The sequence below is a fragment of the Camelina sativa genome, chromosome 3, assembly GCF_030686135.1.
Source record: "Camelina sativa cultivar CO46 ecotype springtype chromosome 3, ASM3068613v1".
NCBI classification, from domain to species: domain Eukaryota; kingdom Viridiplantae; phylum Streptophyta; class Magnoliopsida; order Brassicales; family Brassicaceae; genus Camelina; species Camelina sativa.
In genome coordinates this window covers 15,770,208-15,794,488 of record NC_141882.1, presented here as the reverse complement: position 1 = coordinate 15,794,488, position 24,281 = coordinate 15,770,208, and the positions used below count along the sequence as shown (strand labels likewise).

The 24,281-nt window shown below is 33.4% G+C and overlaps 6 protein-coding genes and 1 pseudogene across 7 annotated transcripts; 5 read left to right on the top strand and 2 right to left on the bottom strand.

Annotated features, from left to right (window-relative positions):
* Positions 1-667: 667 nt before the first annotated feature.
* On the top strand, positions 668-1,008 carry LOC104779070 (defensin-like protein 208; the record flags this gene model as incomplete). Its single annotated transcript, XM_010503463.2, has 2 exons — positions 668-725; positions 827-1,008. Coding segments are annotated over 2 exons (240 nt in total), but the record flags the coding sequence as incomplete, so codon positions are not given.
* A 2,899-nt stretch (positions 1,009-3,907) lies between these two features.
* LOC104777397 (small ribosomal subunit protein uS13z/uS13y/uS13x) lies at positions 3,908-5,321 on the top strand. Its single transcript, XM_010501641.3, has 4 exons — positions 3,908-4,126; positions 4,363-4,523; positions 4,716-4,904; positions 5,010-5,321. Exons 1-4 carry the CDS (start codon positions 4,124-4,126, stop codon positions 5,113-5,115), a joined length of 459 nt encoding a protein of 152 aa, XP_010499943.1. The 5' UTR covers positions 3,908-4,123; the 3' UTR covers positions 5,116-5,321.
* A 476-nt stretch (positions 5,322-5,797) lies between these two features.
* Positions 5,798-8,574, bottom strand: LOC104777396 (UDP-rhamnose/UDP-galactose transporter 6). Its single transcript, XM_010501639.3, has 6 exons — positions 8,078-8,574; positions 7,566-7,763; positions 7,297-7,481; positions 7,001-7,201; positions 6,677-6,838; positions 5,798-6,356 (listed from the first exon to the last, which is right to left on the bottom strand). Exons 2-6 carry the CDS (start codon positions 7,693-7,695, stop codon positions 6,027-6,029), a joined length of 1,008 nt encoding a protein of 335 aa, XP_010499941.1. The 5' UTR covers positions 7,696-7,763; positions 8,078-8,574; the 3' UTR covers positions 5,798-6,026.
* Positions 8,575-9,587: 1,013 nt separating this feature from the next.
* LOC104779069 (glutathione S-transferase T3 pseudogene) lies at positions 9,588-10,542 on the top strand (annotated as a pseudogene). The gene has a single exon (XR_015593326.1). The product of XR_015593326.1 is annotated as a glutathione S-transferase T3 pseudogene (transcript).
* A 6,091-nt stretch (positions 10,543-16,633) lies between these two features.
* On the top strand, positions 16,634-18,684 carry LOC104777395 (uncharacterized). Its single transcript, XM_010501638.2, has 3 exons — positions 16,634-16,754; positions 17,111-17,734; positions 18,248-18,684. Exons 2-3 carry the CDS (start codon positions 17,190-17,192, stop codon positions 18,315-18,317), a joined length of 615 nt encoding a protein of 204 aa, XP_010499940.1. The 5' UTR covers positions 16,634-16,754; positions 17,111-17,189; the 3' UTR covers positions 18,318-18,684.
* LOC104777392 (light-harvesting complex-like protein OHP2, chloroplastic) lies at positions 18,672-20,472 on the top strand. The gene is made up of 2 exons (XM_010501636.2): positions 18,672-19,339; positions 20,178-20,472. The coding sequence occupies exons 1-2, from the start codon at positions 18,930-18,932 to the stop codon at positions 20,290-20,292; spliced, it is 525 nt and encodes a 174-aa protein (XP_010499938.2). The 5' UTR covers positions 18,672-18,929; the 3' UTR covers positions 20,293-20,472.
* LOC104777394 (putative methylesterase 14, chloroplastic) lies at positions 20,416-22,909 on the bottom strand. Its single transcript, XM_010501637.3, has 5 exons — positions 22,286-22,909; positions 21,440-21,679; positions 21,200-21,343; positions 20,948-21,082; positions 20,416-20,863 (listed from the first exon to the last, which is right to left on the bottom strand). Exons 1-5 carry the CDS (start codon positions 22,529-22,531, stop codon positions 20,591-20,593), a joined length of 1,038 nt encoding a protein of 345 aa, XP_010499939.1. The 5' UTR covers positions 22,532-22,909; the 3' UTR covers positions 20,416-20,590.
* Between the last annotated feature and the right edge of the window lie 1,372 nt (positions 22,910-24,281).

Here is a 24,281-nt window from a genome sequence, read left to right as displayed (position 1 = left end):
ATACTCTTTTTCCCTTGATATAGTTTTGTCCTACAAGGTTATTTATCTCAAGGTTTTTAATGAGGTGATGCTTTACGGAGCTCCAACTTTAGCCATTATCACCGACTAAACTTGAGGGGGAGTATTGATCAAGGAGGACATGAGATCAATGTAGTAAGGTCGAGTGTCTGTACGATCGTCCGTACAAGTCATTGCTAATGGGTTGTGGTCCATATAAGCGAATAGAATTAGAGGCCCTTGTGATATCAAGACATATTGGAGAATGAGAAGGATCTATAAGAGTTGGGATATGCAGAGGATCTCAGGGAAGTCACATGTTATCTTGGTTGACGAGATAAACAAGTCAAACAAGGAGCACAAGTTACTCTCATCAAAGACGTTCTGCATAGCAACACTCCTTTATGTCCCTTTCTTTCTTAAATGTCTCTGTAACGGCTATATGCTATAGTCGTGTCTATATATGGCGTGTAACATACATTTGAAAAGAGTTAATCTAAGTATTCTATTCTTTGTGTTCATACACTTTTATATTCTGTACAATTCTACTTCCGCAATTCTAACATATTATTGGTTTGGATGTGGTCGCCAAGTTCATGTGTATTGAAGAGAAAAAGAAGAATATTAAATATTGAAAAAGCCAAAGCGAAAACAAAAGAAATGGCAATAAAATCTCAACTCCGTCAGCTTTACCGTTCTCTTGCTTGTCCTCTTGATGGCTTCTACTGGTATTAATTTCACAAAGTTCTCTATTATAATTTGTAATTGATGCGATCTTCTATATTTTCTTGTGCTGATGAACGGGATGAATATATATGTCAACATTTAGGAATCATAGAGACCGAGGCTGCATGCTTCAAGTTTTTCGGCGAATGCAGGGCAGTCCCGTTTCTAGGTACAAATACTAGTTGTACAAACTGTTGTGTGGAAAAAGTTGGGTCTGCAGTCTGTAGTGGACGTGTTGTAGTTGAGTCAGGTGTGAATCACTGCCATTGCTACAGAATTTCTTGATAACCTGACAAAGTGTATAACTTCTGCTTTCAATCGGTGTGAGGACATTACTTATGTGTATTTTAATGTTCAAGTTTGTTTTCTTTCCAAATAAAACATCAAGGGCAAAAATTAACACTGCTTGCCCCTATGTGTAAGCTTATGTTGTGTGCAATTTCGTTTTGTTCTTAATCATAAACTTGTTTTCAGTGTTTGGCTTTGTGTTCATTCACGCTCACGACTACATTCAAATTTATGTCCCTAGAAATTCGCTATAAATATTGACCCATCTTGGTTTGTTGTTCAATAAGATCACATTTAAACATATGCTTCATGTTCAAAAGAAAAAAAATGACTTTATTGCGTCATTTCAATTGTACAAGAGACTAGGATTTAATCCGTAGTACACCACGGAACAATTATTTAATTTATTTATAATAATGTTTGATTTTAGCGGTATTTAATTTAGTTATAAAATTATATATTTTTAATTTTTAATATTTTAATATTTAAGAGATGATACAATTATTTTTAAAATATTATAATTTTATCAGAATAAAACACAAAAATTATGAATTATAATTGTTTGTATAATGTATAATTAATCAGAATAATATTTTTTATTTATTTAAAAATAATACTATTATTGTTTTGTTTGATATATAATTATTTAATTTAACTGATTGTTTATTTTTCAGTGTATATATTTTAATGATTGATTTTTCTATTTTTTTTATTTTGGGACACATATATAGAAAAGAAATTTGCTATAAATAATGAATTTAAGTAGAATTAATTAGTTTTTACAAAAAAAATTGATTTTGTCAATTTACCATATTTTACTTATTGCTTTTAGTGCAATTATGTAGGGACTAAAATTTTAAATAAGCAAAATTAAAAGAGTAGAACCCAAAATGTACTTTTAAAATGTGTATATATAGATTAAACTATTAGCTCTCTTGGTATCACCCACAAAAGCAGCAATTGAAATCAATCAAAGAAATTATTTTCTATTGCTTTGAGTCACCCAGAATCGCTAACTCCAAAAACTCTTTCCCACTAGCATTTGTGTTTGCGAGTGGATAGTTAAAAAAAAATCACATAAATAACAAATATATAATAACAAAACAATTAGTGTATGAGAATTAATGTGAATATATTTATTTTTTATATATTTTTCAAAGATATCATTTTTGGTGTTTTTTATACATTTTTATAATTATAAATTACCTTTATTTAGGTATTTTTTTGTTCAACCCTGTGGGTTTGGATCGGTTATCTTTTGTTAGACCCGTCTATTCTCTTTATTATATTACTAGAATTCGTACCCGCGCACGCGCGAGATTTTAATTTAAAATGTTTTTTATTAATAAAAATTGTTGAGCTCAAATATAATCATTCCAACTTTTAAGTATAAATCTATATAAATATTAAATTTACTTTACTCAGTGATATACAACATATATTTTTGAAGATAATATTTCTTTGTTATACTGGGTATATCTATTTGACTATTTGCGATTTTACGTGGGATTTTAGTTAAATTTTTTATCAATAAAAATTATTGAATATTATATAATTTCAAGATTAAAAGATAAATCTATATAAATGTCGTACTTTATTTTACTAATCTATATATAACATATATTGTCTAGTGTCGCAATAATTTTGTCGACAATCTTCTTACCTTTTATCTTTAAAGAGTTCTTCCATATTCATATTTCATGAAAACATAATTTTAAAAGTTCTAACGTCAATGTCGATCGCGACATTATTATAGAGACCATTTAAACATATCAATATTCTATATTAAATGCAAATGTACAAAGTTTTGAACAGTTTTAGTGTTATATCGCTACAATGAGGTTGTCCAAATGCATCATCTGCCATAATATAATTTTCGACTAAGTCAAAATGCTTAAATGATGAAACGTTTAAACCCTACAATGAATATCTATTCACTAATCCAAGTTACATATTTTTCTAAAATCTCATATGTTATTTGTAGATGTTAATTTTGTGATGCAACATCATCTTCGTCTTCTCAAAAAAGAAACATAGTGTACTTTAAATATGTTGTTTTTACTAATGTTTTGGGTTAAAAGCATTTGATAATATATATACATATATATATGTTATATTTTTTATATATGTTTTATATCATGTTATAAAACTGTAGCTCCAGTTGATAATATACTTTATGGGATATGCTACGCAAATCACATGCCACTTTTTGTAACGGCTTACATATCATTTTTTCTATATTTCCTCACCATTGATTTTGTTTTCTAGATAGATTATTTTTTCAAAAAAAAATTTCGTAGTTTTCCCAAAAAAAAGTGCGCCATTTACAATATCTTTGTATTAGATCAAAATTTTTAAGTTAAGTTAAGTTAAGTAATTATTTTTTTCTGTCATATAAGTAAAAATTCAATAATAAATCTTTATGGTATATGTTTTTTAGAAACTAATATTTCACTTCAATTTTCTTTTCATGTTTAGATTTTTATAAATACAATTACATAACTTGTTTTTTTACTTCACCATGCATTAAAATCTTACTTACATTCTAAAACTTATTAACCCATTCTAAATTTTGGAATATAATTATTTTTGGTTATAATTTTAATAATAACATTATTACTAAAACAAATTTGTAGTATTATTTTTACTATTTTAAAATTTTCATTTATTTTACTTAATTTATTTTAGATAGTTATTATTTTTATTATTTACTAAAAAATATATTATTGTTTGTACTATTTTAAAATTAAATTAAATTTAGTGAATTCGTTTTATATTTATTTTTTATTATTATTAATTATAAGTAATAAATATGCAATGAATAGATATTAAAAATAATATTTTTTTAATGCAAAGTTAACTTTATATATATAGATTCGAGTACTATTTTGAAAAAAAGGCCTACCGAAGTATTGAAGTTTCAGTTGTCGTACCAGGGTATAATGGTCTTTCAACATTCGGTATTTTCGATAGCAAAATAAAATGAGCTATATAAATCGGAAAAAAAAACCCTAGCTTTGGCTGTTGAATCTATATTCACTGAAGAGAGAAAGCTTGAAGACGGCGATAGAGCTTCATCTTTTCTCAGACACCCTCTTCTCTTCAAATCAAAATGGTAATGATGCTTTACGCTTCCCGATTCTCTCATCTTATTATCTTCCCCAACAACTACTGGCTCTCAGATTTGTAACTTTTGATTTCCTGATTCCTATCGATTTTAGATTTACACTCAAGTTTAGAAGTAGGATTTGTGTTAATTTCATGATTCGAAGAACCAAATCTGTCTTTCATTGGAGATATTGTAAATCTGTTCTGATGGGTTTGTGATTTTTGTTGTTACTGTGTGTGTAGTCTCTGGTTGCAAATGAGGAGTTCCAGCACATTCTGCGTGTGCTCAACACTAACGTTGATGGAAAGCAGAAGATTATGTTTGCACTTACCTCTATCAAGGGTATTGGAAGGAGATTGGCCAACATTGTCTGCAAGAAAGCCGATGTCGACATGAACAAGAGGTATTCATTGGATTGAAATTAGCACTTCTTTTTGCATAGACCAGATTAGTTTATGTATGAGTAGCTAGTGTTGTTGTAGCTTCAGCCAATAGTTGTTGAGCTTATATTTTTTAAGTATTCTTGTGTGTCCCTATTTGCAATTCGTGTTTTACGAGTGGATTGTTGTCTAATTTTGTTATATCAATTCTTCAGGGCTGGTGAGTTATCTGCAGCTGAGATTGACAACCTCATGAACATTGTTGCAAACCCAAGACAGTTCAAGATTCCAGACTGGTTCTTGAACAGACAGAAAGACTACAAGGATGGTAAGTACTCTCAAGTTGTCTCCAATGCCCTTGACATGAAGCTCAGGGATGATCTTGAACGTCTCAAGAAAATCAGGTAAAACTCAATACTGATCCCGTTCATTGTATACGTGAGACCGACCATTTGCTTCTTTGATTTTATCTAAATTGGTGGGTTTCTTGTTTTCTTCACAATGAGCAGAAACCACCGTGGTCTGAGACATTACTGGGGTCTCCGTGTCCGTGGACAACACACCAAGACAACTGGTCGCAGAGGAAAGACTGTTGGTGTGTCGAAGAAGCGTTAAGCCAATGTTGCTAGTTGCAGCTGGATTGGATCTTTGATAAAGACCGATTTTTAAGTTTTGTTATTCGTACGATTTTGCACGACTCAGTTTTGCGTCTTTTATAAGAGATCTTCACTACTATTTTATTACCATTTTGTTCCTGGATCTTTATGTCACTTTTCTAGTTACATGATGTTGGCATATTTAAATGTTTTCTTTAGCAAAAATTTGATTTATCGCATTATTAGAAATTCTAGTACTACTGTGGAACATGGGAGTACTTGGATGGTTCTATCAGCCAAAACTAATGGATGTTACTATCGTGGTACTAAAGCGTATAACGTTGGAACAAAAGAGTCTGAAGAGATCGACTGCTACTGATAATCTCTGTTATCCCATCTGTTAGTGTAGAACTAGCAATCCTTCCTGGTCTGGTAGCTTAAATTTTCTCAGCATCCTCCCTTTCTTGGATCAAGTTTTGGTTTCATTCTCTTGCATTTTCAACCAGCAGCTCTGAAACCTCTATATCTACATGCTGATATTCAGACAGATGAAATGTTATTTTTTCAGGACAATAATCTGAGGGTTTAGGTGGTTTGTCTGATAAGGATCAAAACAGACAAGAGTATTCTCCATTGTCCACCAATTTGGCACACATAAGAGCCTGCAGCATGTATGATTATCGGCAATAAATACCCCAAAATAATAAAATGAATGTCTAATTGCAATATGGAAAGCTGTGAGTTGATGTAACTTGATTCCCCCAAAAAGCATTACAAAAATCCCAATCGTCTCTGTATGAAAAAAAAAAAAAAAAATCGCCTTTTTCGTACCCAACCAAAATTAACACAAGAATGATAAATTAAGCTAAAAAGAACCACTCAAAACAGAGACGTAACTATGTGGTTTTCCTGATAATTTACTACTTGCTACTAGGCTTTGTCTTCGTTGTCGTCAGAATCCGAAGCAGCTCCAAGTTTCTGTTGACGGGTCGTTGGAAGAGAATAGCTTCGTCGCTCTTTGCCTCCTGGCTTCGAGGAGGCGTTACCGTACCAGATCATACCAAGTACTGCAATTATCATTCCGACAACCACGTGCAAGTTTAGACCTTCTCTACCAAAGAAGAAGAAGCCCATTACTAACACCAGGATCGTCTTCATATGTCCCAGAACTTGGAATGATACCGCCGTGAATCTTCCGATGCAGATGAACTGACTTAGGTTGGTTCCTACCGCTATTGTGCACGACAGGGTTATAAATAGCTGCAAAATTCAAGAACGTGAATGGGTTTATACCATGTAGGTAACAGCACAGTTTGGCCTTAAGCATAGAGAAACAGTTTGTTAGTTAACTAAGAAGCAGGCATTATAACAAGCTAGATTCGTATAGTATCTGCTCGACTGCTGACTCTAAACAAGGTTGGTACCAAACAACGAAAACACAAGAATACTATCCCATTCAAACTGCACAAAATTTATAGGCAGTGACATGGTGATGTGATTTTGCTCTTGTGAGAAGAGGAAAGTTAAATCTAAATTAATGAGACTACGGGATGGAACTTATTGAGGTTTTTGGTGCTTACCACGGAAACCAAGTTGTAATCGTACATGTCTACTCTTTTTTCTGTCAGCCAATAATCAAGAAACGGGCCAACTACCAGCAATGTTGCGGCTTGGGCTGGAGCGGTATGTCCCAATAGGTTGAACGAGTTTAGTGAGTACTTGCGCTGAAGGTAATGTACATACTACATCATGTAAAAACCAAGCCAATATTTAGTTCTGTGTTAAACAAAAAAACGATAGATAGGAACAGATTTGATAAATACTGATAACTATCGGATCGAGTATTAAAACGGAAAAATCCATATGTTACTTCATAAGAGCACGGATGCTTTAAGAACACTTACGTATTGTTGCAGAGCAGTACTCCACACAGCAACAACAGCGGCTACAAATCCTTTAGTGTTTACACTGACATCAGTAACAGTGCAAACACCAACACCAACAAGAACCAGTCCTATGCTAAGCTTTGTGTCTCTGGAGTAACGGATCTTATCGAAAACCATTTCCAACAAGCAGGATACAGGTATCATACTGAGCTTAGCAATCTGACACACACAAAAAACAGAACACAACGAAATAAAAATTAGATTATTTTCTTTGCGCAATTGCATAGATACAGAGCTAAGATAGTATTAATCACCTGATAAAAACCGACAGAGTTCCACATAAGGCTGACATTCATTCCAACAATCGAGAAATTTGCAAACAGAATAAACCTCAAAAGTTCCGTAAACGGAAGATGAGAAGGCTGAATGTAACCAAGACATCTTAAAACAATCGTCATCAGAGTTGTTGTAGCGAAATGTAAACCAGTTAAGGTTGTAGCTGCAGCGAGTTTTGCAACACAATTAAGAACATCTTCAGGATTAAAAGAAAAGAAAAAAAACATAAGAGCAATAGAGACCTTACCAAAGCTATAACCATAAGTCGCCATTAAAGCTTTATTAACAATGATGATACCAACAGAAGTGACGACATTGAACATCCAAGCAGCAGCATCTACTGCTGCCTTCTTATCAGCTTTACTCACAGGAGCCATTTCTATCTCTCTCTTCCTCAATCAGCAAAATTCTCTATTTCTTCAATCTCCCATTCTCCAGAGACACACTTTCCTCACAGAGATATAATTTCCATAAGAAAACGGATCGAGAGTTATGAAGAAATTATATAATCGATTTCGATAAAAGCGTAAAACAAAGAACTGGACTCAACAAACTCATTGAGTTCGATCGCGATCGCGTAATCAACAGTAAACTTGAATGTAACACGATTCGATTTCAGATCGGATCCGGCGCCGGAGATTGGAATCGGAACAAACTTATCATAAGATCTCTAAGATCATATATCAATCAAATCTGAGGGGAGAGGAAACAGATTCAAGAGAGAAGAAGGAGAATACGAGAATACGGCGTGGAGTTTACCTAGAGAGGAGAGAAACGCAAGAAGAGAGGAAATCGGAAATGAATCGTGTGGAGGTGATCGGAGCACCGGCGCTGTCGACGGCGAACAAATCGGAGTGAGTCTGTAAGGTAATCTGAAAAAGGCAGTTGGGAAGCGTAGGGCTCGTGGAGAGCGAGAAGAGTAGTTGTAGTCAGCTCCAGCAAATTCGTTGTTGTTATTTTGTTTTAATATATATTTTTTTTCAATTTAAATATAACAAATTTTATTCTTATATAGCACATGACCATATTTTGAGTCTTTTCTTTTTAATCAACTAAAATTTTATCCATCAACTTGATTGCACACAGAAGGAAAATACAAAACCCAAACAAGAAAAGCTAAAGCTGCTAGACAAAGTAAAACTTCATTGAGTCAAGACAGAGTTTAAACCGTATAAAGAAAAAAAAGACAATAAAAACACACAAAGCAGACCAACTCATACGTAAAACGAAAGAGAATGAACTCATAAAATAAACACAAAAACAACTAATTAGCTTTTATCAAATATAAATAAGAACTCTATTCTATTTTTTCGAAAAAAATAAAGCGCAATAAGAACTCTATTCTATTTTTTCGAAAAAAATAAAGCGTAATAAGAACTCTATCCTAATTAGCTTGTAGATTGTTGTATGCTTATATTGAATCTCTGGGTCGAGAATAAGATTTTCTTCAATCACGCATGAATTAGTGTTCTTGGATAAATTAGGGTTCTTGGATAAATGCCAAATTAGTATTATTTGAATCAATAGGTAGGTTATTTATTTGTTAGTAGTCATGAATTTGATTTTGGTTTCTTTGTATTGTAAATTCTAGAATTTGATTTTGTTGTCTCAGTTTGTTTGATTTTGTTGTGTCAGTTTGTTTGATTTTGTATCGAATTTACTTTAAGCTGTCTATGTATTGTGTTTGAATTTGTCTTGAATTTGATTATGTTATCTCCATTTTCTTTTGTTTATTTGATTGGTTAGCTTATTGTACAAATATAACTCACAATTTTTTTTGTGGAATTTTGTTGCAGCTTGGTTCTACTACAATTGTAGTAAAGACTAACGAATGGATTGTGCTTGCTGTTAAGAGGCATATCACTTCACCATTGCTGACTTGCTGGTATGGTTTTTAACATTGAATTCTCTAGTTAGTGTCATTGTGGATTAGGTGAAGACTTAATTATTTTTGGGTGATAAATACTTTGACATTGACATTTAGCTGCATTGAGTATCAAGTGGTTATTAGTGTGTATGCACAATGTCTTTTCTGTGATAAATGTTGTGTAGTTTGGTGATTTGTTAAGCCGTTAGTATGTCATTGGTAGCTAAAACCACTAACCAACACTTAAAGAATAGACCTCTTGTTATATACTTGTATCTTTTTTGCTCATTCTTTCTTCTCCTAACAACCACCAAAAACATTATTTTTGCTCTTTATTTCTTCTCTTAACAACCACCAGTATCTATGAATGGATCCTTCTAATCCATTTAGTTTATCTTTAGGGTTTTAAAACCTATTAACTAGCCAACCGTATGAAAGTGTGTCGCCTAGTGTAGCTCTTCCATCTTCACAACTCCCTATCTTTCCTTTCCGGTGGACTGATGCTCCAAGCCAAGGTGAAAACACACCTGAAGACAGAAAAGGAAGGCGGAATTGGTCACCCACAGAAGATGTCATGCTCATAAGTTCTTGGTTAAACACAAGCAACGTCCCAATGGTTGCAAATGATCAAAAGGGTGGGACCTTTTGGAAACACATTGCAGCTTACTTTGCTGAAAGTCCTCAGCTTGTTGGTATGCAAAAGAGAGAGGTTGGTCACTATAAGCAAAGGTGGGGGAAGATGAACGACCAAGTGTGCAAGTTTGTTGGCTGCTTACAGGCTGCAACCAAGCAAAAGTCAAGTGGCCAAAATGAAAATGATGTCATGAAGCTTGCTAACCAAATCTACCATTATGATCACAAGGTCAAGTTCACACTTGAGCATTGTTGGAGGGAGCTGCGCCATGATCAAAAATGGTGTGCATCTTATACGACAGTGGGCTTGTCAAAAAGAAGAAAGGTTGACGATGGGTTTCAAGCTTCAGGACAATCAACAAACACCAATACAATTAGCCATGGTGATGAAGCAATGGCTCGTCCTCTTGGTGTTAATGCCTCAAAGGCCAAAGGTAAAAGGACTAGCAAAGCCATGGAAGGAGAGAACAAGAGTTTGATAGTGTTGAATGAGGTGTGGGAGATAAAGCAGAAGGACCATGAATTGAGTAAGAAGGATTATGCATTTTGGATTCTTCTTGCAAAAACAGAGCCACTTAGTGATATAGAATTGGCTTTGAAGAACAAGTTAATCACTGACATGTTGTCAAATGCTTAAATTGTGTTTAAGTTTATGTTTAAGGTTATGTTTCAGTTTCTTGTTTAAGTTTGACATTTTTGGGTGATAAATGCTTTGACATTGACATTAACACAGTTTTTTTTTTTGTGTTTGTGTTTCAGTTTTTTGCAATCTGTGTGTAATGTGTAAGTGTTTATGTAGTTTGTTTTTGCCTTTTTTCTTGACTTGGATCAATGATATTTTTTGTTTGTGTTAATTGTTGAATGAATTAGTTTACTTAAGTTTGTTTATGTCTTTTATTTCTTGAATCACCTCAATGATGCCTTTTTGTTTGTGTTAAATGTTAATGCTTGAATGAATCAGTTTCTTTGAATCAGTTGTGTAATTGTGTGAAGGTTGTTTGTTTCTGTTCTCATTTGCAGGCAAAGTATTCACAGACCTCTCACAATGTTGGACTCAAAGTAGTATTCACATTTGTAGTGAAAGTTTGTTGGTCGAAGCAGAAGTTAGACAGAGCCAAAAATTAAGTGTGGTTTTCTTTTTTTTTGTTTTGTTAATAAACTGTAGTATTTTGGAGTGAGCTGCAAATTTAATTGTGTTACAAGTTTTAATTTTTCAAAACTTTAAATTTTTAGAACTTCATAGTTATACTTATACCATTGAACTATCAAAATTTTCATAAATCTCTTTAGTATCTAACTTTTGGTTTTGTATTTTTTTTCTTGTTTTTAATAATATTTTTAGAACTTAATAGTTATAACCGTTGGAGATGGTCTAAATTAATATTCCAGGAAAACATGTCTTAGCGGCAGATCCACACATATATTCATTAATTATATAACCATTGGAGATGGTCTAAATTAATATTCCAGGAAAACATGTCTTAGCCGCAGATCCACACATATATTCATTAATCATAACTTCTCTATAAAAGCGAATCCCAAGATCATAACTTTTATAAATTAATATATATATATATATATATCCAAATTTTTAAAAGAAAAATTCATCATTTTAAATTTGTTTTTTTCTAAAAATACTACACTTTAATTTTTTTTTCTAAAAATACCACAAAAGTTTTTTTTCCAAAAAATATCACATACAAAAAAATTAAGTATGTAGAATTTAATTCAATTATGAGGTATTTTTGGAAAAAATTACATTTTAGTGGTATTTTTGGAAAAAAAAACTAAATTGTGGTATTTTTGGAATAAAAACATATTTTAGTGGTATTTATGACAATTGCCCATTATTTTTCTAGGTTTTAGTTGATAAATTTAAATTCAGACTTATTATAAAATATAATTGTGATTAATCCATCACAAGACACTTGTTCATGTAATATTACATAACTTACCACTTGTCATTACCAAGTGAATAAGTGTGTGACTTATGTCTTTTGTAGTACACTATAAATAAAGAGTTGTGTAAGAAGAGTAAAATACATAAGTTGTCTTCGATCAAATAAGCTTCCCAATCTCTCTCACTCTCATGCATCCTCCCTCTCTCTCTTTCTTATTTCTTGTTCTCTATTCATAATACTACAAACACATATAAGTGTTTTGTAGTTATAATTCACAACACGTTATCAGCACGATGTCTTTACCGCTGGAGCTATTACAAGGTAAGTAAATCTATATTATTTTCATATCTGTTTATAGAACATAAATATTATAGACTTTGTGAAATTATGTCATTTTCTGGATTGATCGTCATAAGTTGTAAGTGTTGCCTCCTTTATGATCAAATCTATAGCTAAATCATATCTGGATAGATCGTTAGATATATGGTAGGCTCTGCCTCATTCACGATCAAATAAAAGCTATCTCTTTTGCGGATAGATAGATCGTTATATATGGTAAGCTTTGCCTCCTTTACGATCATATATAAAACTATATAATATTTGGATTGATCATTTGATATGGTAGGCTTCGCCCCTCCATCACGATCTAACAAAAGGCAATGTCCTTTCCGAAAAGTTCGGTTTTTGTCTTCTATACGATCAAATATAAGGATATGTCATTTCCGGACTGATCGTTATACATATAGAGGTTCTCCCTCATTTATGATCAAATAAAAAACTTCGTCTTTTTCGGATTGATCGTTATATATGATAGGCTCTGCCTACTCTACGATCAAAGAAAAACTATTTCTATTAAATTCTTATATATAAGGCTATAACTCTTATTTTATTTTCTGACTTTATAGTTTGTTTATTTAATTTGTTTATTCGTAAAGAATAATTATATGTGTTATGTAAGATTTAAAGAGAATGAAATGTCTTTATAATCAAAAATATATATCTCTTATGAGAATATATAAAGCACGTGTACATATATTTTATACAGTGCAAAAGTAATTGGAAGGTTTAGATGAGCTAGTCTCTCGACTTCCAAAGACATCAGATTCATAATTATCGATGTCTAGCATTCTTCAAAGTCTCAAAAAAACTCATGGAGTTTCAAAGACATTTTGTCTTAGTAAAATTATTATGTTGAGACTACAAACAAATATGGTATCGTAAAATCGACTATATTGAAGACACGCATGTATATGATTATATCATGCAAAAACAAAGATGGCAAAATGATAGTAAATATGAAATTTTCTAACGCTTCAAGCATAGCATTACCGGTCAAGCCATCCCGGTCAATCAATGATACTGAAAATCAATGAGAATTTGTTTGGAGAAATAAAGGTTCTTTCATGCCTCCACGAAGTTAGGAGCACTGCACTTCATTCATCTTTCAGGTAATATCTAATTTATTTAAGTTTATTTAAATTATTTAAATTTCTATTTATTGTTTATGGAGTTGATGGTTATATACCTTCTCCTTGATTCTGTAGTAGGCTATGCCTCCAGAATCATATAATGTTGGCCCATTCACCATCTTTTTGGATTAACAAGCTCATTGTATATATATGATGGTTTGATTTCTTTAATAAATCTCCAAATTATACCCCAAATATAACCGATCTAATAATAAGATTCGGTCAAAGGTGAACAGACATAAAAGTCATCATCTTGAGAGGGGGTAATACTAATCTCACATCTTATAAGGATCTATGATAATAAACATAACTGAAATCGGTATGTTGTTGATTCTAAAGTGGGATTCAGTACGAGACGAATGAACTCTAAGAGTTATCATCTCGAGGGGGAGAATTAAAGGAATCCCACATCGATAATAAGTTGATAAACTTTGGTGAATTTGACACCCCAGAGCGATATAACTTTGGTGAAATCATATCCTTTAGTTTATCACATATATATGTCGCATGTGATAAAGTGGAACATATGTGATGTTCAACTTAAATGAGCTATGATGAATCATTTATAGTGCAACTCCAAAAGATTGCAAAATGGTTCTTGGTGATTTAATCTCCATGTTAAAACATGGAACATGCAGTTTTGCATATAGTCAATATTATATATGAGACCAACAATTTATAAAGAAATATTTCTTCCATGTTATATATTCATGGTTGGAAATTAATTATCTCTTATTTTGAATCTTTTGGGTGTGTGATATATATTGTAAATGCTCCTCCACACACATAAAAATATCATCCATAGAGGATGAAATATATAGATGTGGGAGATGAGTCTCCGCTCTAATAATAAAAAGTCATCTTATGAGAGATGCGCCTATTGCAAGATTTGCATATCATCAAGTTGGATGATAAAATTCTTCATCATTATGGGAGAATCATCAAATAGTTTTGGATCTTTGAACAAATAAATATAATGAATATGAACTTGAAAGCTCAAAAGTTCAAAAGATCACTATTCAAAATATATATTGCAAATCAAATGCAAAAAGCTGATGGATGAGATTTCACATAATAATTGATCCTCACATAAATGAATATGAACTTGTAGGTCTGAGAAATCTCACATCCCAGCTAAAAATGTTCCAATAAAAATATGTCTCTAGCGGATGACATACTAAGTCTATGACAAATAAGAAACGTGATAGACTTCTTTGGTTCCTAAGATAAAATCTTCGAAAAGAAAAAGGAGCAAATTGAAAGAGGATTATACTCTCAAAGGAGGAGCAAATGAACTCTTAAATAGGAGTAGATCTCTTTAAGAAGATCTAATAGACTCCTAGAGAGAAGCAAATAGACTCCTAAAGAGGAGCAAGATACTTCTCAAGAGGAGTAGAGAAACCAATTGATATGGTTAATAACGAAATCAGGTACCTGAATAAAATTATTTATAGAATGATTAAAGAGATCTCGATTAACCATGTCATTACAGGAAATATGGAACCAAAGACATAATGTCGACAATAAAAATATTATATCGCGCAATGTGATTAGTGAGGATCATAAATCTCCGCTTTGTGAGCGTATAGATATATATTGGCCAATAAAGACGTAATCAAGTCTATATTAAACTCGTATGAAAGACGAGTAATTTTTGGACTAGTGGTCTAAGTATCAAAATGGTATAATGATATATAACAAAATGGTGTGTCGCGCCATGTTTTGTTAAAGTACCCTATATCAATCAAAATTGATGTTATATGATGACTTGAAATACATCTCATGGGATGCTTGAAGAGCTTATCCCCAAAGATATATGATATCATAATTATGTTCTCGAAAACTCATTGATGATCATCAAAACCCTTAAAGGGTTATACCAATAACATCTTTCGGGGATAAGCTTGAATAAAAGATCTTGTAAACATCTTTAGAAATAGATGTTATACCAATAACTTCTAAAGGAAGTCATATATATATATATAGTCATTTAAGATCATGTATAAATACTGGCGAGCATTTATATATCTTATGAATTGTGCATAGCATTTTTTACTAATCTATTTGTAGCATATAACTCTTTCTCTATGAGTAGATTTTGAGATGAGTTAAAATGTATCTTCTCTTGCAAAGGTGTGATTAAATTGGGATTATTATATTTTAGAAACCCCGAGTTTGGTTTTGTTGTTTTTGCAGATGGAAGATTTATATCAGATCTATATAAAGATATATAGCAAAACAACGACTTTGTGACGTTTTAGTGACAGACTTTGGTCTTCGCTTATTCAAGTAATGCCAAAATAATTGTGCTTCATATGCCATATCGAGAATCCATAATGGCTCAGATGATGCCCAAACGCAAACCAATAGTTACATGCCTAAGACTGGAGCCTCGTAACATGTTGGCGAAGAACTTCGAACTGAGGGTTCGATCAACATCAACTAGTTAATGATTGTTGAGACCCATTAGCAAGAGGCAACCAAAAGGCAACAACACTGTTTGAAGACTCTGTTGCAAATGTCGCCCAAATCAAAGGAAGCTACACAAAGAGCGACAAAACAAGACATATTCCTCTCTTACACTCAAGAACTCGAGCAAAAGAAGGAAGTTGATATCCAACATATCCAACTATTCACAAAGGCGCTTCCGACTACCACATTCAGAAAGCATATTCACAGTATTGGAATGCGTCATCTCTGAGATTTATGAAGAAAGATTATACATATCTTTTGAAGGGGAGATTACGTTACTATACTCTTTTTCCCTTGTCATGGTTTTTTTTATCCCAATGGGTTTTTCCATGACAAGGTTTTTAATGAGGTAGTACGTAACTCAATGGTGATGGATAATCAAGGGGGAGTATTATAAAATATAATTGTGATTAATCCATCACAAGACACATGCAATGACACTTGTTCATGTAATATTATATAACTTACCACTTGTCATTACCAAGTGAATTAGTGTGTGACTCGTATCTTTTTGTAGTACACTATAAATAAGAAGTTGTATAAGAAAAGTAAAATACACAAGTTGTGTTGATCAAATAAACTTCCCAATCTCTCTCACTCTCGTGCATCCTCCCTCTCTCTCTTTCTTATTTCTTGTTCTCTATTCATGATACTACAAACACATATAAGTGTTTTGTAGTTATAATTCACAACAAGACTATAGTTTTTAAAGGATAGACTTTAGTGTCTAGGATTTAAGGGTTAGTTTTGAATATAACTATAGTTTTAATTTTATAATATAATTAAACAGTATTTTTGGAAAAGAAAACTAAAAATAATAAATTGTGGAAGAAAAAAAACTAAAAATAATATTCAAAAAAAAAAATTAGTTGCGTTGAAAAAAACGTAGTATTTATAAAAATTGTTTTTAAAAAAAAAATTAGAAATTAATATTTAATAACTAATTCTGGGCATCCCCCTAGCACTTTTTTACTCAGAAATTTAGCTTTGTTTTCTCCATCACAAGGCAAACCAACCCAAACAAAAAGCCCACCAGTTTATCAAATCTCTCTCGCCGTTACTCTCTCTCTACTCTGCCGCCGGCTTTCTCTCCGGTACGTCACTCAGATCCGTCCAGTGAATCTTCACCATTTGATTTCCCAATCTCACAAATATATTATAATCTTTCTAAATCTGAATATGAAACCACACTAGCAAGTGTTTTTGTCTTCCCCATCTCTTCAAAAAGTTACTGAACTAACGCCATTAATATGAACACCTGTCGTAGATTTAGTTTTCTGATTTCAGAATCAAGCCCTCTTCCTTTTTACTGTTTTGCTGTATTTTAGTGCAATCAGTTGGAATTTTTTTTTTTTTTGATGAAAGTTTGTTTTTTGATATTTTGCATATTGTAAAAAATGCTTTCTTTGTTATCAACCTAATGATTTTTGATTCTGGACTTTGGTTTTAGGGATTTGGAGTTTTGTGTTCCAGAAAAAGAAAAACAAAAACTGTAGTTGGAATGATGTGCAAATGAGACATTATTGGAAATGTTATTTGCAGCAGAAGGAGGAGGATTCTTCTCTTCATCAGCTTCTGGTTATAGCAATGGTTTAGCTCTTCTTCTATTAGGTCAGAGGAATGAACAAAAGCCTGTCAAGGTGTCATCATCACAGTGGAACCATTATCATTTAGTAGTTGAAGAATCTAATACCGGGTTTCGTTTAGATTCCTCTAAGAACTGGCTCTCCTCTGCCTGCACTTCTCTTATATGTTTTGGTCGCAAATCCGAAAGACAACCTAATAATCCATCTCCTATCCGAGACAGTCCTTCTCATACACAACAAGATTTCACTTCTGAATCTTCAGTTTGTCGGGAAGGGAAGAAGGAAGAGAACCATGTGGAGTATAATTGTGAAATTACTAATAGGTTTGCGCTTAAGAGCAGTTTGAAGAAAAGATCATTTAGTGATGTTGTTATTGGTGATGATGATGCGAGTGGAGATGGCGTGGTGGATCATACAGATAGAAGGAAAGTGCAATGGCCTGACACTTGTGGTATTGAGATTGCTGAGGTCAGAGAGTTTGAGCCTAGGTATGGATGCTTTCTCTTATGATATTAGATTCGGTTTGATGAATCGTTGTATGTGTGGCTAATAGATGTCAGTTTTGGTGTATGTTAAGAGTAGGGATACATCTCATAGGAAAGAACTGGCTTGATCCCTCCCTGTCTGCTTAAAATGGTTTTGGGAACTATCTTTTATCATGATCTTACCACATTCTTCCATGTAAACCTAAGCTCATAGTTTAAGATTTAATAGTAATAACACTTTAGATCATGGATAGGCAACAGTTTAATAGATCCAAAAATTCTTTAGCTCATTCTTGAATAGATACTACTCATAAAACTCTCTTTAGTAGACTTGTGATAGTTATTCTTTGGCACAATGGTTTGATTTGTTCTTAAGAAATTGTGATGTAGTTGTGCAATCAGTGTGTTTTCGTCTTTCTTATCTTTTTGCATACCAAGTACTAGCATTGCTCCTTTTACAATTCTATTTTTGGTGAACAAATGTTGAAACCATAGTGCTCTGATTGAATTTTGCAGTGAAGTAGGTGAATCAGACGATGAGTTCCATCATGGAAGTGGTAAAAGCTGTATGTGCACAATCATGTGAAGTCACCTTCTTCTCTCTTTCAAGTACCAAAGAGCTTTCATATAGTTTTGTGGTAGATGCTCTTTTCTCCAGCCGAGTTTTGAGTTCTCTCTTGTTCAGTGCACCTTTGTTATTTATATATATAGCGAGTAAGTGAGAGATGAGACAGGTGACAGGAGAGAGAGAGAGAGAGAGAGATGGTTTGCAAAAGATTGGATAAGAAGAAGAACTTTTGGATGTGTACCTTTGTAGCCACTTGATTTGTCAATTTTGAGCTGTATTTTAGATTATTCAAATGTACAACATCTCTATGCTACTCTGTCCTGTAATGATAAAATCCACACCACAACTTTTTGGAGCCAATAAATATAAATCCAATGTTTAATCCTTTGGAATTCTTTAGTTAAATTACCAAAAAATTACCCCAATCATAGGTATTTTGTTTCACCTTAGGTTCAAGTCAAAACAATAGTTAAACTATTTACACGCGCTTTACACGCGCGTGGGATGAATCCAAAAGTACTTATTTGCGCATAAGCATGAGACTTGGCCATATCACATCCACAAAGACATTACCAAAAAGACAGAACCAAAGCTTCGGAAAAAAAATTCAGACAATTCAACGAAACGAAGATGTCAGTAGCTTCACCGATTCAATGTATCAGGATTCTAAATCCATCATCTTCTTCATCTTCTTCTACCTCAACATCTTTTAGATTCTCAACGAATACTAAGCCATGTGTATTCATCATCAGATGTTCTCAAACCGAAGGTCCTTTAAGAAGGCCCTCGGCTCCTCCTACTCTCCGGGAGCCGCAAAAACCTGTTCCTCCATTGCAGCCGTCATCTGCTCCATCACCATCACCACCGCCGCCGACGCCGCAGAAAGCTGTGGCTGTTGATGGGAAGAGTGTAACTACGGTTGAGTTTCAGAGACAGAAGGCTAAAGAGCTTCAAGAGTACTTTAAAAAGAAGAAGCTTGAAGCTGCTGGTCAAGGTCCCTTCTTTGGTTTTCAACCCAAAAATGAGATCTCTAATGGAAGGTACTGGAACGTACCTTTACTCTAAACTATGATCTCAAGTGTTCCAATTTGATTATCTTGGCCCCTGATTTATAATTTAGTTACATAACTGCTGCTAGTTTCTGATGTTAATGTCATGTCACAAATTTATATGCATCTTGATGCTATAAGTCTAATTGACTATGATACATTAGTTTGTCTTGACCTCAATTGCAATTGTGGCTATCTACGGTTCTTGAAACAAGTTGCTGTTGATTGATGTTACTTCCTCTGCAGCCATAACCCTTCAAATTCAGACATACAAAGTTACACTTTATCAGTTTTGCCCAATTTTGCCTGTGCATTTGTCTTAAGTAGATGGTAAACCCATACGTATACACGCAAGTTGCTGGTCATTAATGTTACTTCACTTTACTTTGAGTTATGATCTCAAGTTTCGAATTTGAATATCATGGCTATTGGTTAGCATATGCTCATTAGGTTTAAAGAAAAAGAAGCATAGTTATATGTGTCCTGATGCTATGTGATGCATTAGTTTGCAGATAATGTTCTTGTCATTTCAACTGCATTTGGGGTAGCTCTTGTTCTTCAGACAAGTTTCTGGTTATTGATGTTTCTTCATCTGCAGCATAAACCCTTCAAATTCAGACATGAAGAGCCTATAGTTTAAGTCTTGATAGTTCTGTCATGATTGCTTTTGCAGAATTTTGCCTCTGCATTTTCTCTTAGGTAGATCGGAAAAGTTTTCCGGATCTCGGTGTTGAATGTATTAAGTTCTTACTAATGAGACACTCAGGCATACACACACAAGAAACTCTGGTTGATTTAAAAATTTGCTGGTTGATCTCTGTGTTTTTAGGTGGGCTATGTTTGGTTTCGCAGTTGGGATGCTGACAGAGTATGCAACAGGATCTGATCTTGTCGACCAAGTTAAGATCCTTCTTTCGAATTTCGGCATTCTAGACTTGGAATAATAAGAGTGTTATTATATATAGACAGACCTCTTCTCTCTTGTCTCCCAATTCCTCTACTTGTTGTTGATTCTTCTTCCTGTATATGTAATCTCCAAGATCTTACCTAAAAAAAATACAGGGCCATTTGTGTATTCAATCACTTTTTATCTTCAAATGGTATAAATACGATCTTTGTATCGATTCTAGAATTGCATACAAAATGTGTTTTGAGGATTAAATGAAAGTATTCTTGTTTATAAAAAAAAATTAAAAATATAATCAGTATGCTCTCTCCTCCAAAGAAATCTCAAGATCTTTGTTAAGGAATCTGTGCAATTTCGAGAAGAATTTTGTGGAGAGATTGAGGCTTTGAGAAGAAAGGACAATGATCACTTCCTTTGATCTTGAAGACACCTTCAGGGCTGTTTTCTCTCACTACCTTCTCTTGAACATCTGGTGAGAGCGCACGGTCATCTAATGTCTGAACATAGAATCTTCTTCCTTTCCCGTATCTTTCTGCGGTTAGAGATACCTTCTCCATCATTGGTCCAAGTGGTACTGGTCGCATTGAGATCATTGCCAATGCTATATCCTGCAAAGCCATAAACCAGATCATTTTTACTAAGTTGCTAACTTTTGCTGATGAATATTCAAGAATTAGCGTTTTGGAGTGTACCTTGTTGGGTGATTGATTGAAATACAAGCCTTTCATGTGTGGTTTCTCAAACATGAACCCTGTAGGAGGCTTGTCTTTTCCGTTCCCATATATCAAGAATTGCGACTCTTGCATGAACCGCTCTGCGGAACCAAGCTGCATCAATGTAGACAGTTTTTCTTTTCACAAACGTGAGCACAAAAACAACAAACAAAGACTACATTGTTTCTTCTCTAATGCATGATAGATATGAACTCAAACAATGTTTATTACCTCTTCAGAGAAAACATCAAAGGGTCTTTGGCCATCAGAAACCATGGTTGCACATACAAATATAGCTTTTGAGATTTTCTCTGGATACCGCTCTAACGCATATGAAACAGAAGCACCTCCAGTACTATGACCCACTAGAATAATCTGCGTAAAACAACAAACTCGTATATCTCGTTACCTCATTCCTCTAATCAGATGGTTTTGAATATTCCTCCAAACAAAGAGAGCAAGTTCTCTAACCTTCTCTTCTTCAGGGAGATTTTCGAGGAGCTCGATCAATGGTTTTGAATATTCTTCCAAGGTAGAGACAGTGTTTGTGTCTGTCATATTAAATCCACAACCAGTGAGGTCAACTGTAGTAGGAGAAAGTCCTGACTCTTCCAATGATGCAACAATTTTGTACCAACACCATGCCCCAAACCCTTCACCGTGCACCAGAACAAACTTCTTTACCGTCAAGCTCTCTGAAAAATCAGGTACCTGAAGAAGGGAACATAGATATTTTATCCAAAGTTAAGCTTCTCTAACATCTGAAATCTAGTTAACACATCAATATATATAGCAAAGACCAGGTGTGACAGGAACAACCACCAAACACCATCCACTAACTTAGCTTATAGAGAACAAAGAGGAGAGACAAAAAAAAAAAAGTTATCAGTACTTCTAAAAGTAAGGTTATGGGGGTGGCTAAAGACACTCAATAGTTTTATAGCTCATCTGGTCCCAACCCAGTGTCAGTATCAGAGTTTAGAACATTTATTTTCTGGATAAAGTGAACATTTTTCCAACAGATAAGTCTGAAATCAATCAGCACTTTTCACATCTCTTTTCTAATTTTAACAAAGAATCTACTCTTTTCTCCCCACCTTTTATATTAACCTTATTCTTCTCAATAGATAGAAAAAAGTTCCCAAACAATCATTACATTTTAATCGAAGCAAAAAGGCAATGACTCAGTCGAAACAATCATTACATCATATAAAATAGTAAAATTTTAAAAAGTAAAGCTTTGAACTTTTCAAGAAAAGATTGAAACTTTTGTAAGTGTGGAGAGAGATTCATTCAGTAGTGACTGAACTGACTGACCTGCTTGCCATTAGAAAAAGGGTCAGAGAGGGTTCGTTTCCTAGTACTAGTAGAACCGACACGTCTAGACATAGATCCATCAAATCTCTGAGAAAGCTGAGCTTGATGAATCGCCATGGAAAGAGCTCGACGATGCAACATCTCTTCATCAGCAAGCAATTTCCTCTGTGACCGATTCATTCTTTTGCTCTTAGATCCTCCATCTTTGCTATCTTTCTTCATCATGGAGATTATCTTGTTACCCATCTTGGAAAAATCAAGAATTCTAAAGCTTTAAAACCCAGATGGGGAAAAATTAATGGAGAATTCTCAAGAAAAATGGAAGTTTTCCGAGAAAGTCAAAGAGAGTTGCCCTAGATGGGATCAGCATATAGAGAGGGCTTGTTACTTCCAAGAGAGAGAGAGAGGGAGAGAGTAGGTGAAGAAGCAATCGGTCATTAATTGTGAAAGCAGTTGATTCTGAATTTTTGTACCACCTCAAAGAAAAAATTAAAAACAGAGGATAGTGACAGATTTGGACAAAGTTTGTAGATTTTTGTAAGAGATTTTGTATCTCTGGTCTTCAATCTTTTTTAAGATATGAGTTCACACTGTTGCGTCTTTCACCACTGTTACAGTTTTACTATCTTGTGATCTGTTGAGAATTTCTAACATTTTGACGTTTTTAAGTCAACATACTTGATTTCTTTTGTTTTCTTAGTCAACATATTTGGTTCAGTTGGTAGATAAAAATATTACATGGGACATGTATTACATTTTGTTTATGAGAGGTAGTCCTCGCCGTTCGGGTATTAGGTTCAGGGTATTTCAGATATAGAGGTTTAGAATTCACTCGGTTAGTTTACGATTTTGGTTCGAGTTTGGTTTGGTTGTGGTTATTTTCGGTTCGGTTCCGAATATCCGAAACAGTGTAATATATTTTTAAAAAAATATTATTTAAATAAAATTTGATTAGAAATTAACAATATCTCTAAAAATTTCCAGATATTTGGTTTATTTAAAATATTTTGGTATTTTTGTCTAAATATATATAATATTGGTTTGGTTTTTTAGTTTAATTCTATTACTTTCTCTAAATTAACACGACGTGACGCAGTGACAACATCACACTCTCAAGTTTGTAAAGGTCTCAAGTTTGATTATCGGCTAAAACATATTATTAATATGAGTTTAGTTTGATTCGGATAACCAAATGGATATCGGTTCGGTTAATAACCGATATCCATGGATAGTGGAAACAATATCCAATTGGTTATTGCATACTAGCCGAACCGGAACCGTAACCGAAATTTGGTTTAGTTTCGGTTCGGTTTATTTGCCCAGGACTAATGAGTGTCACTATATTCATCCTTGTATACAAAATAAAATGAATTTTTTCTTTCAAATATTTTTATAATAATGTATATAAAAGTTAATGTCACCCAATAGTTAAAAACTTCAATAGAAATAACATAACTCAACCAGATAAAAGAACATCATTTGGAAATATTAACACACATTTTCAACCCAAAATTTTACATTTACCGATGAGCTTTAGTCTCATACTCTCATGTGACTAGAACAAAATAGCCATTACTAAAGTATTATTTCCTTGAACAAACTAAAGAATCACTAAATGATCAAGTTCAACTTTGAGAAAAAAATATAAGACCCCGAGAGATAGTGTAGTTCCGGAAGTAAGCGTACTTAAACATAATTTCATGACATCGACTTTTGTTTTGGCTACTTCATCTCTCGTTATGATCACTTTTAAATCGTTTTTCAATAAAGACATATCATCCGTGAGCCCATATTTAGTATTAAGAATTTTAATATATGCCTACATAATCGAGTTATTTAAGATATAACATTTTACTACAAACATACAAACGATGCTTCACACTCAATTTTTATCTATGAAAGAGGATCTTGAAAAATCGACTTATGCAATGTACAATCGAAACTTTTCAATTCTTTTTCGGTTTTCATGGATACCATAACATACTTGCTTCGCAAT

Excerpts from the sequence above, each read along its gene's own strand:
- LOC104777394 (XM_010501637.3), bottom strand. The coding sequence starts at position 22,531 with ATGGGTAACAAGATAATCTCCATGATGAAGAAAGATAGCAAAGATGGA. Across the intron at positions 21,680-22,285 it reads CTTTTTCTAATGGCAAGCAG|GTACCTGATTTTTCAGAGAG; the intron begins GTCAGTCAGTTC and ends TCCCTTCTTCAG. Across the intron at positions 21,344-21,439 it reads ATCTCCCTGAAGAAGAGAAG|ATTATTCTAGTGGGTCATAG; the intron begins GTTAGAGAACTT and ends TGTTTTACGCAG.
- LOC104777397 (XM_010501641.3), top strand. Across the intron at positions 4,524-4,715 it reads GATGTCGACATGAACAAGAG|GGCTGGTGAGTTATCTGCAG; the intron begins GTATTCATTGGA and ends TCAATTCTTCAG. Across the intron at positions 4,905-5,009 it reads GAACGTCTCAAGAAAATCAG|AAACCACCGTGGTCTGAGAC; the intron begins GTAAAACTCAAT and ends CACAATGAGCAG.
- LOC104777396 (XM_010501639.3), bottom strand. The coding sequence starts at position 7,695 with ATGGCTCCTGTGAGTAAAGCTGATAAGAAGGCAGCAGTAGATGCTGCT. Across the intron at positions 7,482-7,565 it reads GACTTATGGTTATAGCTTTG|CTACAACCTTAACTGGTTTA; the intron begins GTAAGGTCTCTA and ends AACTCGCTGCAG. Across the intron at positions 7,202-7,296 it reads ACTCTGTCGGTTTTTATCAG|ATTGCTAAGCTCAGTATGAT; the intron begins GTGATTAATACT and ends TGTGTGTGTCAG.
- LOC104777392 (XM_010501636.2), top strand. The coding sequence starts at position 18,930 with ATGTCAGTAGCTTCACCGATTCAATGTATCAGGATTCTAAATCCATCA. Across the intron at positions 19,340-20,177 it reads AATGAGATCTCTAATGGAAG|GTGGGCTATGTTTGGTTTCG; the intron begins GTACTGGAACGT and ends CTGTGTTTTTAG.
- LOC104777395 (XM_010501638.2), top strand. The coding sequence starts at position 17,190 with ATGTTATTTGCAGCAGAAGGAGGAGGATTCTTCTCTTCATCAGCTTCT. Across the intron at positions 17,735-18,247 it reads GTCAGAGAGTTTGAGCCTAG|TGAAGTAGGTGAATCAGACG; the intron begins GTATGGATGCTT and ends TGAATTTTGCAG.